This window comes from Chiloscyllium punctatum, chromosome 3 (assembly GCF_047496795.1).
Source record: "Chiloscyllium punctatum isolate Juve2018m chromosome 3, sChiPun1.3, whole genome shotgun sequence".
Lineage (NCBI taxonomy): Eukaryota > Metazoa > Chordata > Chondrichthyes > Orectolobiformes > Hemiscylliidae > Chiloscyllium > Chiloscyllium punctatum.
The window spans coordinates 14,550,004-14,566,690 of record NC_092741.1 but is presented as its reverse complement, the minus strand read 5'-3'; the positions used below and the strand labels follow the sequence as shown (position 1 = coordinate 14,566,690).

Here is a 16,687-nt window from a genome sequence, read left to right as displayed (position 1 = left end):
CAGACTCCTACCACTCTGTGTAAAAAACTTGCCCCTCACACTTCCTTTAAACTTTAATCCTCTCACCTTAAATGCACGCTCTCTAGTTTTAGACCTTCAATTCTGGGGAAAAGGATTCTGACTATCAACCCTATCCATGCATCTCATAGACTTTTATCAAGTCTCCACTCAGCCTCTGCTGGTCCAGAGAAAACAACACGACTTTTTCTACTCTCTCCTTATGGCGCATACTCTCCAATCCAGACAGCATCCTGGTAACCTCTTCTGCACCCTCTCCAAATTCTCCACATCCTTCTTGTAATGTGTCAATCAGAATTGAATTCAATACTCTAAGAATGGCCTTATAAAGCTGCAAGAAGACACCTTGACTCTCGTACTCAATTCCCCAACCAATAAAGACAAGCATGCCATACACCTTCTTTAATATCCCAACCATCTTCATAGCCACCTTCAGGGTTCTATGGAGGTGAATCCCAAGATCCCTCTACACATCAATGCTGTTCAGAATCCTGCCATTAACTGCACATTTATTTTTAAAAATTTGACCTTCCAAAGTGCAGCATCTCACACTTACCCAGATTAAACCCCATCTCCCCTTTCTCCACCCATATCTGCAACTATTTCTATATCCCATTGTATCACTTGACGACCTTCTACATTTATTCACAACTCCATCTACCTTTGTATCGTCTGCAAACTTACTAACCTTCCCATCTACATTTTTATCCAAATCATTTATATTTATCACAAATAGCAAAGGTTTCAGTACGAACCCACCACTAGTCATGGACCTCCAGCCTGAAAAACACCCTTTACAACCATTACCCTCTGCCTAATTCAAGCAGCCAAGTCATCATGAATCTTATGCATCTTAATCTTCTCGATGAGCCTAGCATGAGGGACCTTGTCAAAAGCCTTACTAAAATCAATGTAGACACCATCCATTCCTCTACTCTCATTGACCTTTATCACCTCTTCAAAAAAGTCAATCAAGTTAGTAAGACATGACCTGCCCTGCACAAATCCATGCTGACTGTCCCTAATTAGGCCATGCGTTTCCAAATGCACGTAAATCTTACCCCTAAGAATTCTCTCCAATAGCTTCCCAACCACCACTGTGAGACTCACCTGTTTATAGTTTCCTGGATTATCCCGATTTCCCTTCGTGACAGAGGAACAACATTCGCTACTCACCAGTCCTCCAGGACCTCTCCAGTGACTAGCAAGGATACAAAGATCTTGGTCAAGACCCCAGCCATCTCCTCTCTGGCCTCTCTCAATAACCTGAGGTAGATACTATTAGGTCCAGGGATTCTATCACCTTAACATTCTTCAACAGACCTAACACCGCTTCTTTTGTAATCTCAAACTACGAGCCACAAATATTGAAGATTTAACAGCAGTCAAGCTGCTCCCTCCTCAAAACTCTAGCATAGCAGCATAGGTGACTTTGGCAAGCTGTCAACATACATTTGTACTCAAATGTAAGATTGATAAAATCCAATTGCCTCTTTAGTTATTCCTCTCCTTGCTCATAAAACACTGGGTGAAACTTCGTACAAGGTTACCATTGTCCAACGTTGCACATGAATGTTTATTCATTTCCTTGCAAATCATCTCTGAAGCCTTTCTCCTTCTCAAAAACCACACTTCTTGTTCCATTTTAACTGATATTGTTATTGATTTTATGTTGAGATATTGGTCATAACTAACATCTTTTCAAACAAAATAAATCTTGATTCTGCTGTCCTTGAAAACTTCTGCACTACTTCCAATTTATTTTTCTTTCAAAGTCCCTGGTTGTATTATCATCCCCAAAATTCATGTTTACGTTTCTCAGAATTGCATTTTAGAATCCTTCCAATTAGGATCCATTCTTGCCATAGCACCATCTTTTGTTTTCTTTACATGTTCCCGGATGTGAGCTAGGTACCTGTCTGATTGTCCATTTAAGTTTCTGAACAATGCTAGCCCCTCAATCAACCACATTGATGGGTATTTGAAAAATGCTATTGAATGTCACAAAGTGTTAAGTTCTCTATTGTCAATTATGATCATTGACCCTACCTTGTCAGAGATATATACTATATATATATTATATAGTATATATCTCTGACAAGGTAGGGTATATTATATATATATATATATACATATATATTATACATATCAGATTGTACCTGCTACAACTGTTGTGAAAGTAACTATCCAGCTTGCTCTTTTTTTTTCAGTAAATTCTGAGATGGATGACTGCACTATCCTACTGCTGTGCCTGAAGCTTCATCTGTTGCTCAGCACCCACCTGATTCTATTCTTATTTATGAAATAATCACTTTCAATAATTTCTTCCTAATCTTACACCATTACTTCTATGCGCCCCAGACATCCATCCTCTATTTACGTTCCATGTGCTAAACCTAATTCGAACATGTGACAAATTTTCCATGTTCACTCTAACAGCACCAAAATCTTCCCACCACACATTTCTTATTCCTTTCATTGTCTCCTAGTTGTCACTCTTATTGCCAGGTATCTAATACTGCATGAATAGATATGTCTACCAACTAAACATAAATCTCATTACATAATTTTTAGTGTGGATTTTTTTTAATATTCACATTCTCAGGATGAGTGTCACTCACTTCACCAGCATTTATTGCCTATCCCTAACTGCCCAGAGAACAGTGAAGAGTCATAGAGTCATACAGCATGGAAACATGCCTTTCGGCAAAACTCATCCATGCCAATGATGAGTGTGGCGCAAGCAAAGGGGTGACAAAGTGAGCAGTCCTTGTGGAAGGCAGAGAGGGGTGGTGAGGAGAAGATGCCCTTGGTGGTGCGGTCCAGTTGGAGTCGGCGGAAGGATTTAAGGATGATCCATTCGATGTGGAGACGGGTGGGATGGAAGTTGAGGGCAATGGGGACCCTGTCTTTATTATTGTTGGGGGGAGGGAGTGGGTTCAGAACAGTGGAGTGGAGAATGGAAGGGGTGCGGTGGATGGTATCTGGATGAAGAGGGGAGAAAAGTATATTGAAGGCATAACAACAAATTACCTGGAAGTTTTGTTAGGAAGGTCTGGGGACTATCAAAGGAACCAAGGTCACCTTGCATGTTGACCAGGAAGCAATTCCATGATTCTGCAAGACTCACTCAATGCCATTTGCCTAGAAGTAGAATTCAGTAAACTGGAAAATGAAGGAACCATCAAACCAGTCCAGTTTGCAGAATAAGTGCCATCAGTCCTGACTGGTTGGTGAAGGGAAGGTCATGTCTTATAAACCTAATAGAATTCTTTGAACAGGTGACAAAGTTGAGTAATGAGGGAAGGGATGTAAACGTCCTAAACATGGACTTCAGTAAGGTGTTTGATAAGATTCCCCATGGTAGGCTGATGAAGAAGGCGAAGTTGCATGGGGTCCAGGGTGTTCTAGCTAGGTAGATAGAGAATTGGTTGGGCAACAGGAAACAGAGTCGTAGGAGTCATAGTGGAAAGAAGCTTCTCAAAATGGAGACCTGTGACCAATGATGTCCCACAGGGATCCGAGCTGGTGTTTGTGATATACATAAATGGTTTGGAGGAATGTGTAGGTTGCCTCATTAACAAGTGTGCAGATGACACTAAGATTGGTGGAGTATCAGATAGTGAAGAGAACTGTCAGAGAATACAACAGAATATAGATAGATTGGAGAGTCGGGCAGAGAAATGGCAGATGGAGTTCAATCCGGACAAATGCGATGTGATGCATTCTGAAAGATCCAATTCAAGAGCGAACTATACAGTAAATGGAAAGTTGATGTACAGAGAGAGATCTGGGTGTTCAGGTCCATTGCTTTCTGAAAGTGGCAACGCAGGTCAGTAGAGTGGTCAAGAAGGCATAGAGAATGCTTTCCTTCGTTAGACAATGTATTGAGTACAAGAGTTGGCAGGGCATGTAACAGTTGTATAAGACTTTGATTCAGCCACATTTGGAATACTGTGTAGAGTTCTGGTCACCACATTACTAAAAGGATGTGGATGCTTTGGACATTGTCCGGAGGGTCACCAGGATGTTGCCTGGTATGGAGGAAGATAGCTATGAGGAGAGGTTGAGTAGATTAAGATTATTTTCATTGTAAAGAAGGAGATTGAGGGGGACCTGACTGAGATCTACAAAATCATGAGAGATATTGACAAGGTGGATAGCAAGAAGCTTTTTTCCCCCAGAGTGCGGGACTCATTACTAGGGGTCACAAGTTCAACGTGAGAGGGTTAAATAAGAAGATACAACATACCCAGAGACACTAGCCACACTACTATAAATCAAAGACATCTTGGAGATGACTATCAGAGTACTCCAACCCCTTGGCATCACGGTATCCACACACCTAACAACACACAAACAGCTACTGATGAACCTAAAGGACCCTGTACCAATCAGCAAAATGAATGTCATATACAAAATACCCTGCAAGGACAGCAACAAACACTATATCGGACAGGCAGGCAGAAACCTAGCCATCAGGATACACAAACACTAACTAGCCACCAAATGATGAGACTAGCTAACACTAGTATCATTACACACAGATGAAGAAGGATGCTACTTCGAATGGGACAATGCATCATCCTAGGATAGACTAAACAGAGACACGTACGGGAATTGCTAGAGGCCTGGCATTCAAACCGGACCTCCATCAATAAACACTCTGAGGTCAAACCTCTGAGAAAAAGAACCGGAAATGATATCACCCACCTTAACAGATAAAGGCACATAAATAGAAAGCGGGACAAAACACCAGCACTTCAATGGAGGCTCACTAAGGATGTTACCTAGCATGGTGACAAAATATCTGAGAAAACAAACCTACCAGCTCAACGAGCAAACTTGCAACCAGATTGCCTTATTGTTCATATGAGTTCTGACGAAGCTATAGTGTTAATTTTTGTTTAAGTTACAAACCTGGTGCCAAAGATCTAGCATTTATAAAGTCTGGTTTGGAACAACTGAGTAATTTTGAGTCATTGAATGTTTTCATTTCACTATGTTTCAAAGCCAGTCTTAGGGAGGCTGTTTTGGTTTAGATTTCTATCCCTGTGCCATAACACTATGGATGTCCATGAAGCCACTGACAATTGTTGGAAAAATCCATCTGGTTCACTGAAGTCCTTGAGGGAAGGAAACTGCTGTTCTAGTCTACATTGAACCTAGACCCACAGCAACATAGTTCAAACTTAATTGTCCTCTAGGCAATTAAAGATAGCTAGTAAATACTGACCGAGCAAATGATTGTACAAGTAAGTAATTTCTAATCACAGGTGTAAAGGACTTGTCATATGAGGAGCAATTGAGGTATCTGGGTTTGTACTTGATGTGGTTTCGAAGAATGAGAGATATCTTATTGTAAATTTACAGAGAAGTCTGGATAGAGTGACATGGAGAAGATGTTTCCAATTGTAGGAGAGACTACAACCAGAGGGCAGGGCCTTAAAGAAAAGGGACAAGCTTTTAGAACGGAGATGAAGAGGAATTTCTTCAGCTAGAGGGTGGTGAATCTGTCAAACTCATGGCCTTCACAGCCTTCTGTGGCAAAGTTATAAGAAGAGGGTGATAGAGGATACCACTTCGACTAGGACAACACATCCATCCTAGGACAAGCCAAACAAAGACACGCACGAGAATTCCTGGAAGCATGGCATTCCAACAGGAACTCTATCAACAAACACATCTACCACCCGCTGAGAAAAGGTAAAGGAAGTGACTTCACTACAGGAAATACATTACCACAGGAAATTACATCACCAACCCAAAGAAACCCAAACATATAAATAGAAAGCAGGAATTTTCAGCATTACTTTGCCTGAGACCCACTGAAGATGTCACCTAGTAGGGTAACAAAATATCTGGAAATGAACCTTCCAGCTCAGTAAGCAAACCTGCATCCAAAACCTCAACCTGAGCTACAAATCTTCTCAAAACTCGCTAAGACCTATGAGCGCAATATGCTAAAACTGGCCCGAAAATGGAAACGAATGTTATCCAACAGAGTGCCACCTGCGAACAGCTGTACTTCTTGAATGAATGCCTAAGGAAACAGGTACTACATAAATGTCTTCAATACAAACCTCCCCTTAACACCCCACTAGCCATAAGAATAGCAGAGCAGAATGCTTAGAGAAATTATTAATGATGCCCACAACAGAGTCCACAAATACAATCAGGAAACTTTACACCAAAACTCTTTACTCAGTCATGCAACAGACCATGAATGGACAGACACAGTACAACAAACCATAGATATTAGACAGCAACAAACACAGAAAATGAAAAAACTAGACAAATTTACACAAAGTAACAACAATGACAACACAGAAGCATGGATAAAAAAAAACTTATCTGACCGACCCTTAACAGACACTGAAAAAGCCATCTTAGTAAGAGGATTAAATTACAACTGCCAAGATGTGGACAAGAAAGCTTTCTTAGCAGCAGTAGAAACAACATTAAAAGACAATCAACCCACAGAAGAAACCCAGCAAACCATCAGACAGGTAGTCGCACCAACATTAAACAGAAAAAAGGAAGAAAACACACTCAATACACAAGAAAGGAAGGCACTAGAAAGACTAAAAGAAACATTGTTATCCTACCTGCAGACAAAGGACGCTTGACAGTCATTCTAAATCGAAGAACTACATTGAAAAAGCGAACGCACTACTCACTGATACCAACAGGTAGCAACAGACTGGCCCCACATCTAGAGAACCGAATCACAGACCTACACAAAAAACTTCAGAAATCTGGAGAAATAAATAAGACCGACATCCAAACAATGAAATCAGATGGATCCAACACACCACGCTTCTATGGAGTACCCAAAATTCACAAACCAGGAGCCCCCCTCAAACCCATAGTCTCACTACCTGGAACACCAACTTACAGCTTGGCCAAGGAGCTACACCAAAGACTAAAACACTTAATAGAAGACTCACGCCACTCCACCCAAGAATTCCTGATGACCAAAGATACTAAGATAGAAGAGGACGAAATAATGGTCTCCTTTGATGTTAAAGCCCTGTTTACATCAATCAACATTAACCTAGCCAAGGAAACATTGGCTGCACTATTAGAAGACCTAAAGACACATACACCAAACACCACTAACTTCATCAACAAGGACAGTATCACCAAGCTAGTGGACCTATGCCTTACCACACACTTCACCTCCAACCACAAAACCTATAGACAAACCAACGGAACACCCATGCGATCTCTGATATCAGAGTTCGTAGCAGAGGCAGTAATGCAGAGACTTGAACAAACAGCTCTGCCAACCATCCAACCCAAACTTTGGGTCTGCTACATGGATGAAACCTTTGTTATCACTCAATGAAACAAATTAGAGGAAACATCCAAGATCATCAATAATACCCTTACTGGCATAAAATTCACTAAACAACAACAAACTGCCATTCCTAGATGTCACAGTAGAGTAAACAGCCAATGGGTAACTTCAAACCAGCATCTATAGGAAAGCAACACATTCGGACCAAATATTGAACTACAGAAGCAATCAACCCAACACCCACAAACAAAGCTGTATCAGAACATTATTTCAATGAGCCAACACACACTGCAGCACAGAGGAACTACACAGAGCAGAAGAAAATCACCTATGCCATGTATTTAAAAAAAATGGATACCTAATGAACACAGTCGGCCGATTTCTCAGTAACACGCCCAAACAAGCAGAAAAAACACGTCTAGAAACCCTAGCCACTCTCCCCTATATCAAAGACATCTTGGACATGACTGCCAGACTACTCAGACCCCTTGGCATCATGGTAGCCTACAAACCCACCAACACACTAAAACAGGATCTAATAACTTGAAAAACCCTATACAGACAATGAGCAAAACTAATATAATTTACAAAATACCATGCAAGGACGATAACAAACACTACATTGGACAAATAGGCAGAAAACTAGCCACCAGGATACATGAACACCAACTAGCCACAAAAATACATGACTCTCTCTCACTAGTATCCTTACAAACGGATGAGGAAGGACATCACTTCAACTGGGACAACACATCTATCCTAGGACAAGCCAAACAAAGACATGCACGAGAATTCCTAGAAGCATAGTATTCCAACAGGAACTCCATCAACAAACACATCGAATTATACCACACCTACCACTCCCTAAGAAAAGGAACAGGAAGTGACTTCACCACAGGAAATAACATCCCCACAGAAAATGACATCACCAACCCAAAGAAACCCAAAATATATAAATAGAAAGCAGGAATTTTCAGCCTTGCTTCTCCTGAGGCCCACTGAAGATGTTACCTAGTAGGGTAACAAAACATCTGAAAATGAACCTTCCAGCTCAGCGAGCAAACCTACATCCAAAACCTCAACCTGAGCTACAAATCCTCTCAAAACTCTCAGGTACCTGTTTCATTCCAGGTGCTGGATACTGTATAACGATGCCTCCCCAAAAATGGCTGGTCACTCTGTTAAGAAAACCTAAGCACACCATGGATTGCCCGCAACACACGCTTCCTCCAGGACCACTATAGAACAGACAAGAGGCCTCCATGAGTTGCGCATTCAAAGTTTAAATCAATCTGGGAGATTGGGGACTTTGAATTATGCTCCAGACAGAGTGCCACTAATCCAAGCCATGTTGTTCTCCACATAACTGAAGCAGACAAAAGAGAGGATGTGATGGACACAGCTGAATGAGCAAAAGCAGTACCAGTAACAGTCTTCTGAGAAGGAAGATGAGGACAACGTTTCAGCAGTACAGTATGTGACGCAATAAGCCAGACAGGATTTAATTAATCGCTGCTTACAATAGATCTGAGTTAAGTGAAGACATAATTCATTGACTCGAAATTTGTTGCCGATCCAAAGGCTTGGAGTCATTGTTTATGCCCAAAAGCAAATGCATCTTTTTTATTTGTTTCTTTGTCAAATTTTATTAAACAACAGGAAAATTAAATTAAATAACAGTTTGAAGGCTTCAAAAATGTATGTTGCTTCCACATTCATTGAGTCAAGGAGGCTTACAGCATGGAAACCGGCCCTTTGGCCCAACACATTCATGCCACCCAGTTTTCATAATTAATCTAGTTGCTTTTGTCTGCTTTCGATCCATTTCTCTCCATGCCTATTCCATCCAGGTACCTATCCAAATGTTTCTTAAATGACAAAACTGCACTCACCTCTACCACAATGTCTGGCAGCCCATTCCAGGTACTCACCACCCTGTAAAATGAAAAAATGACCCTCTGGACCATTTTGTATTTCTTCCTCTAATCTTAAACCTGTGCCCTCTAGTTTTAGACTCTCCTACCATTGGGAAAAGCCGTTGGCTCTCTATCTTATGATTTTATAGACCTCTATAAGGTAACCCCTCAGTTTCCTATGCTCCAAGAAAGAAACACCCCAGCCTATCCAGCCCCTCCTTATAAATCAGATGTTTCAGTCCAGGTAGCATCCTCGTAGATTTTCTGTCTCATTTAATTATTTCATTCCTATAGTAGGGAGACCAGAACTGCATGCAGTATTCCAAATGTGGCCTTACCAATGTCTTGTACAGCTATAACAAGACATTCCAATTCCTATACTCAATGCTCCAACCAGTAAAAGCAAGCATGCTGAAAGCCTTCCTCACCACTCTGACAATCTGTCACTACACTTTCAAGCATCCATGAACCTGTACCCCTGGATTCTCAAACACTCCCCAAGGTCTAATCATTGAATGTGTAAATTCTGCCCTGGTTTAACCCACCACTTGCATTTATCTACATTAAACGCCATCTGCCATGCCTCAGCCCACTGCCCCAGTTGATCAAGATCTCGCTGTATTCCCAGATAACCTTTTTCAATGTCCACTACATTACTAATCTTGATGTCATCCGCAAACATATCAACCAGACCTCCTAAATTCTCATCAAAATCATTTATATACATGAAGAATAACAGTGGACCCAGCACAGATCCCTATTGCACACTGCTGATCATAGGCCTCCAGTTTGAAAAACGACCCTCCATCACACTCTCGGTCTTCTACCTTCAAGCCAATTTTGTCTCCAGTTGGTTAGCTCTGCCTGGTTCCTGTGAGGCTTAACCTTACTCAACAACCCACCATGCGATATTTTGTCAAAGGCCTTGCTAAAGTCCAATATAAACAACATCTACCACATTGCCCTCGTCTATCTTCTTAGTCACCCCTTCAAACACTCAAATTTGTGAGATATGATTTGCTATGCACAGATAAGTCCTGGCCTCTCCAAATATATGGGGTGGCATGGTGGCTCCGTGGTTAGCACTGCTGCCTCACAGCGCCAGGGATCCAGGTTCGATTCCAGCCTCAGATGACTATCTGTGTCAGCATGCTTTCCCTGTGGGTACTTTGGTTTCCTCCCACAGTCCAAAGATGTGCAGGTTAGGTGAATTGGCCACGCTAAATTGCCCAGTGTTCAGGCATGAGTCGGTTAGGTGCGTTAGTCAGGGGGAATGGTGGGTTACTCTTCGTAGGATTGGTGTGGGCTTGTTGGGCCAAATGGCTTGTTTCTAGACTGTAGGGATTCTACAATCTATAGATTCTGTCTCTCAGAATCACCTCTCACAACTTACCCACCACAGACATTAGTCTCATTAGTCTTTAGTTCCCAGGCATTTCCCTGCAGCCTTTCTTAAATAATGTCATAACATTAGCCACCATTCAATCATCAGGCACTTCACCCATGGTTGATGATATAAATATTTCCGTTCAGTAACTCGCAATTTCTTCCCGAACCTCCCACCAAGTCTGGGATACACTCCTATCAGCTACTGGGAATTTATCTATCTTAATGCTTTGTAAGACTTACTGCCCTTTTAATGTGGGCTCTCTTCAAGACATCACGATTTACTTCCCAAGTTTCCTAACATCCATGCCTTTCTCAAATAAAAATACTGACAAGAAATATTCATTTTGATCTCATCCACCTCCTGTGACTCCACACAGACAACCTTGTTATCTTTAAGAGGTCCTATTCACTCCCTAGTTCATTTTTCACCCTTCATGTTCTTGTAGAATCCATTTGGATTCTCCTTTACCTTTGCCAAATCCATCTCCTGTCCCATTTTAGCCCTCCTGACTTCTCTCTTAAGTGTAGTCCGACATTCTCTACACTCCTCAAGGAATCCACTTGATCCCAACTGCCTATACATATCAAATGCCTCCTTCTTTTACTTGACCAGGGCCTCAATAATTTGAGTCAACAGGATTCCCACACTCCTATCAGCCTTAACCTTCACTCTAACAGGAATGTCGAGTCCCTGAACCCTTATTAACTCACCTGTGAAAGCATCTCACTCACCAGACATCCCTTTGCCTGCAAACAGCCATCAACTCCTGAAAGTTCATGTCTGAAACCATCAAATTGGCCTTGCCTCAATTTAAAACTTTATCTCATGGACCAGACTATCCTGTTCCATAGCTATTTTAAAACTAATAGAATTATGGCCACCGCTCCCAAGTGTTCTACCACTAACACCTCCATCACTTGCCCTGTCTTATTTCACAAGAGGAAGTCAGGTTTTTGCCCCTTCACTAGCAGGGCCATCTACATATTGCATGAGAAATTCTTCTTGAACACATTTAACAAATTTCTTTCCATCCAACCGCTTAACACTATGGCGGTTAAGTCGATGTTAGGAAAGTTAAAAACCCCGACCATTATAACCATATTATTCTTGCAGCTATCTGCGATCTCCTTACATATTTGCTCCTCAACCTCCTACTGACTATTGGGGATGTATAGTACAATGCTTGCAAAGTGATCTCTCCCTTTTTATTTCTCAGTTCTACCCATATAGACTCAGTGGACGAACCCTCAAGAATGTCCTTTGTCAGCACTGCTGTGATGTTCTCCCTAATCAAAAACACAACTCCCCCTCCTCTCTTGCCTCCTCTTCAATCCTTCCAATAGCATCTGTACCCCAAAACACGGAGCTGCCAGTCTTGTCCTTCCTTTGGCCATGTTTCTGTAATAGGCATAATATCCTACTCCCATTTATCCATCAATGCCCTGAGTTCATTTGCCATACTTGTCAGACCTCTTGCACTGAAATAAATGAGTTTAAGTCAGACCTCCCTTACTTCCTACTTTTGCCTGTCCTGTCTAGTGCTAGGATTACCAATACTGCCTTTACTATTTAGCTTGCTCTCATTTACTTCTGTACTGTCCTCAATTTTCTCTTTCGTATCGCTACTGCTCTGGATACCATCCCCCTGCCAGGAAAGTGACTTGTTCCAACTGACATATGGAAGAGTTGCACTTCTTCAGACAGGCTAAAAATCCATTACATCTGTTGAATCCTTTACAGACATCATGGCAGATCAATATGTTGGATTAGGCTCTATTTCAAAATTGTAATACTGTAGAATTGCAATGCTGTCTTGTTGCACTTGAGCAACAAGTGCAAATGTCTGCTGAAAGGTTCTGTGCAGCAATTCCACCTGTCAATGCTATGCAGAAAAACAAATTTGCTAAAAAAAAAGGATATTTTGGACAGAAGTAATGATTGCATCATTTGTGCAGAAAAGACATGGTTTTTATATGCTATGTGAATTCTTGATGAGAACTGATGACCATAATGATGAGCAAAATTCCAAAAAAGAACAAAGAGAAGAAGCTGGTAAAGCAAATGCAAAATAACGTTCCTTGCAAAATGCTTGAGGAAAGAACAGGAAATGTATAAAAGGCACAATGAATAGTTCTGTACAATAAAAATGTCAAAAGTAAAATCACCATAGTCCTATAAGACGATAGGCTGTTCTGCCACTACAGAGATTGTATCAGCCTCTGGCAACTCATTCCATACACATACCACTGTCTGCCCCTTAGGTCCCTTTTATATCTTTCACCTCTCACCCTAAACCTATGCCCTCCAATTCATTATCTTCTGTTAATATCACTTATGTTATTTAACTATCTCCTTTACAGATCATTCTACAATTAAATTAGATGGACATTATAACATATACAGAATAAGAAATTTGCAAGGGGACATTCAGATTAAGTGAATGAAAATTTTATGGTTGATAGTTCACCAGATTGATCCTGGATTTTGGATTCCCTACAATGTGGAAACAGGCCCTTCAGCCCAACCAGTCCACATCGACCCTCCGAAGAGTAACCCCCCCGACCCATTTTCTTCCTACTAATGCACCTAACACTATGGACAATTTGCCATGGCCAATTCACCTAACCTACACATCTTTGGACTGTGGGAAAAAACTGGACCACCCAGAGGAAACCCACGCAGACACCAGGAGAATGTACAAACTCCACACAGTCTCCCAAGGCTGGAATTGAACCTGGGACCCTGGTGCTGTGAGGCAGCAGTGCTAACCACTGAGCCACCATGCCACCCTAATCTTATGAGGATTAGATTACTTACAGTGTGGAAACAGGCCCTTCGGCCCAACAAGTCCACATCGCCCCGCCGAAGCACAACCCACCCATACCCCTACATCTACCCCTTACCTAACACTACGGGCAATTTAGCATGGCCAATTCACCTGACCTGCACATCTTTTGGACTGTGGGAGGAAACCGGAGCACCCGGAGGAAACCCACGCAGACACAGGGAGAACATGCAAACTCCACACAGTCAGTCGCCTGAGGCGGGAATTGAACCCGGGTCTCTGGCGCTGTGAGGCAGCAGTGCTAACCACTGTGCCACCGTGCCGCCCAAAGAGAGGTGGAGTAGGTTGGTTTGTACTGATTGGAGTTTAGAGGAATACGAGGAGGGCCTTATTGAAATATATAAGATTCTTAGAAGAACCGACAGGCTAGGTGTGGAGAGATTGCTTCCCCTTGTGAGATAAGTCCAGAGGGCATACTCTCACAGTAATAGGTCAGTCATATAAAATGAGGAATGTTTTCTCTTAAGTATTTTTAGACTTCTTTATGACAGAGGGCTGTAGAGGCTAAGACACTAAGGACATTCAAGGCTGAGATTGACAAACTTTTAAATCACAGCTGGTCAGGCAGCATCCGAGGAGCAAGAGAATTGACATTTTAAGCATCATTCCAGATGAAGGGCTTATGCTCGAAATGTCGATTCTCCTGCACCTCGGATGCTGCCTGATTGTGCTGGAAAAGCACAGCCAACACACTTTGACTCTGACCACCAGCATCTGTAATCCTTTCTTCCAGACGTTTAAATCAGTAAACCAAGGATTGTGGGAGTACAGAAGGAAATTGGAATTCAGGATTATCAGACCTACCATTTCACTAAATGGCAGAGCGGACTACATAAACTGGCTACATGGCTTACTACAGCTCTTACATTTTATGTTCTAAAACTGTATAGCACGAAGGACGGATAACTTCTATAATTTGAGACCTGGTTTTACAGGTAAAATGACAGTTGACCAGACAAATGATCATTTAAAGTGCAAATATATTTAAGTATGTGGTATTATATTAAAAATAATGCATCATTCATGCCACAAATGTGCCCTCAGAAACTTACCTTCCCTCAACTTGCACTACATCCATGAACAGTTGCAAGATCCCCAGGTGTGCTACAGTAAAACCTGAAACAAACACAGAAAATGGTGGAAAAATTCAGCAGGTCTGATAGCATCTGTGGAGAGAAGCAGAATTAACATTTTGAATATGATTCTTCTTCAGAACCCTCAGTTCATATCAAACGGGAAACATTATTTCTCTCTCCACAGATGCTGCTAGACATGCTGAGTTTCTCCAGTGTTTTCTGTTGTTGCTTCAGGTTTCCAGCACTCACAATATTTACTTTTACGCTAGTGGGGCCTGTTGACCTTGAAGATTTCGCTAGACAACTCCAGTGGTGTTTCAGGGTAGAGGACCCTGAATGCTAAGAGTCTTCTGCCCAGATGTGGGCTTGCCTTCATTGGTTTCAACTTCCAAAGGGTTCCATGTTGCAGGCAAATTACAGGTGGAGGTGACAGGAATCTCTGGAGTATCCTGAGAAATGACTTCTGGGAGATCCTCTATGCTTAAATTCCTTGTCTAGGTGCTTGCTAATTTCACATTGTCTCCTTGACAACAAGGGTCACACAGAGTGAGATCAAGATCAATCGGCCCCCTCTTGCCCTTAATGCTGAGCACCAGTGGCTAAATCGATGCAGTGCAGATCTGCATATCCTTTCAGTAACAACTGAGTATTCTGCTCGACCTGCTTTTTAAGGCAGCCACCAACTTGCTGAGCAAGACTACCAGATATATGCAGGCCAAAGCCAAAACAGTACGAAAATGTAGCTAAATTCCTCAAAGCTTTGATCCAATTTACTGAGTGACTCTAACAAACCTGCATGTTTCTCCTTTGTCTATGTTTTTCACAAAGTTAATAGTGGCTGACACCATGGTGGAGTCAATGCCAGGTCAACTTTACTCTCCATGGCAGGTCCAGGAAGAATTGTCAATCACAAATCAGCTTCTGGAACCACATCAGTTAATGTTCAATGCAGAAGTGACATACACCCTCAGTGCTGTCCATCCTCTCACAAGACGGACAGATGCTATCAATGGTACAGATGGTCACCTCAACTTCCTGCTAATATCTTTACTGTACTGAAAATTGTATTCAATAAAATAAAAAAAATTGTTTGCCATTTTGTTGTACAGACCCCATTTACTCACTACTATCCTTCAGGGTCTATCCCATCACTGACTCAAGGCACACACTAAAAGTTGCCCCAGCATGCCTGAAAATGGACAATAATTGTTTGTTAGGAAAAAGTGAGGATTGCAGATGCTGGAGATTCACGTCAAAAAGTGTAGTGTTGGAAAAGCACAGCCAGTCAGGCAGCATCCGAGGAGCAGGAGGGTCAACATTCAGAGTACAAGCTCTTCATCAGAAATTCCTGATTAATAGATTATGCTCGAAACATTGACTCTCCTGCTCCTCGGATGCTGCCTAAACCAGCTGTGTTTTTCCAGCACCACAATAACTACTTGTTAGCAAATTTAAAAATGTGGAGTAAGTAGAAGTTACAGGCAACTGTAAACAAATCAAGTATTCTCTATAATCTTTGATGTAAGCTATTAAACAGATTACACACGCACATCAATCACATTCTAATTTTAACATAATTTTTTAAGTTTTACCGATTCCTGGTGGGTCAGATTCTTGGTATATGTATATAAGTGATTTTCTGCCTCCTTTCGAAAAGAAATCATCATAAGGTTGAAGCTGTCAACACAAGTAGATATTATTAATTTATTTCTCAAGTGGCAATTATATTTCAAAAAGCAGATTTACTAAGTAAAAAGGCAAATACTTCACATTGTAAAGCTGATACAACAGCAAAGTGTTGAAAAACACCACAATAATTCAATATGGAGAGTGAAACAGAATTAATATTTTGAGTTTAAGCTAATCTCAAGACAACCACATAATCACTGTTAATTATTCAACACTGTTGATTGGTTCAATAATATCTTTAGGGAAGAAAATCCACCATCCTTACTTGATCTGGCCTGTAAGTGACTTCAGACCCACAACTGCACACTGAGTAATTAGGGATAGACAACACATGCTGGCCTAAGTAGCAATGTACACATCTCATGAATGAATAAAAATTCTAATATGACTTTTTTTTGGAACACATTGACTACATGCATTTTATTAAATTTATCATGAACATAAGAAAAA

General features: G+C 41.3%; 1 protein-coding gene across 1 annotated transcript in view; it reads right to left on the bottom strand.

The window, feature by feature from the left end:
• LOC140453953 (dynein axonemal heavy chain 8-like) overlaps positions 1-16,687 on the bottom strand; it is a 1,210,036-nt gene that overhangs the window by 1,159,182 nt on the left and 34,167 nt on the right. The window contains exons 3-5 of the mRNA XM_072548830.1: positions 16,141-16,225; positions 14,525-14,588; positions 12,179-12,297 (exon numbers count right to left, since the gene is read on the bottom strand). Coding sequence (XP_072404931.1) covers positions 12,179-12,297; positions 14,525-14,588; positions 16,141-16,225 — 268 coding nt within the window. The remainder of the gene's footprint in view (positions 1-12,178; positions 12,298-14,524; positions 14,589-16,140; positions 16,226-16,687) is intronic.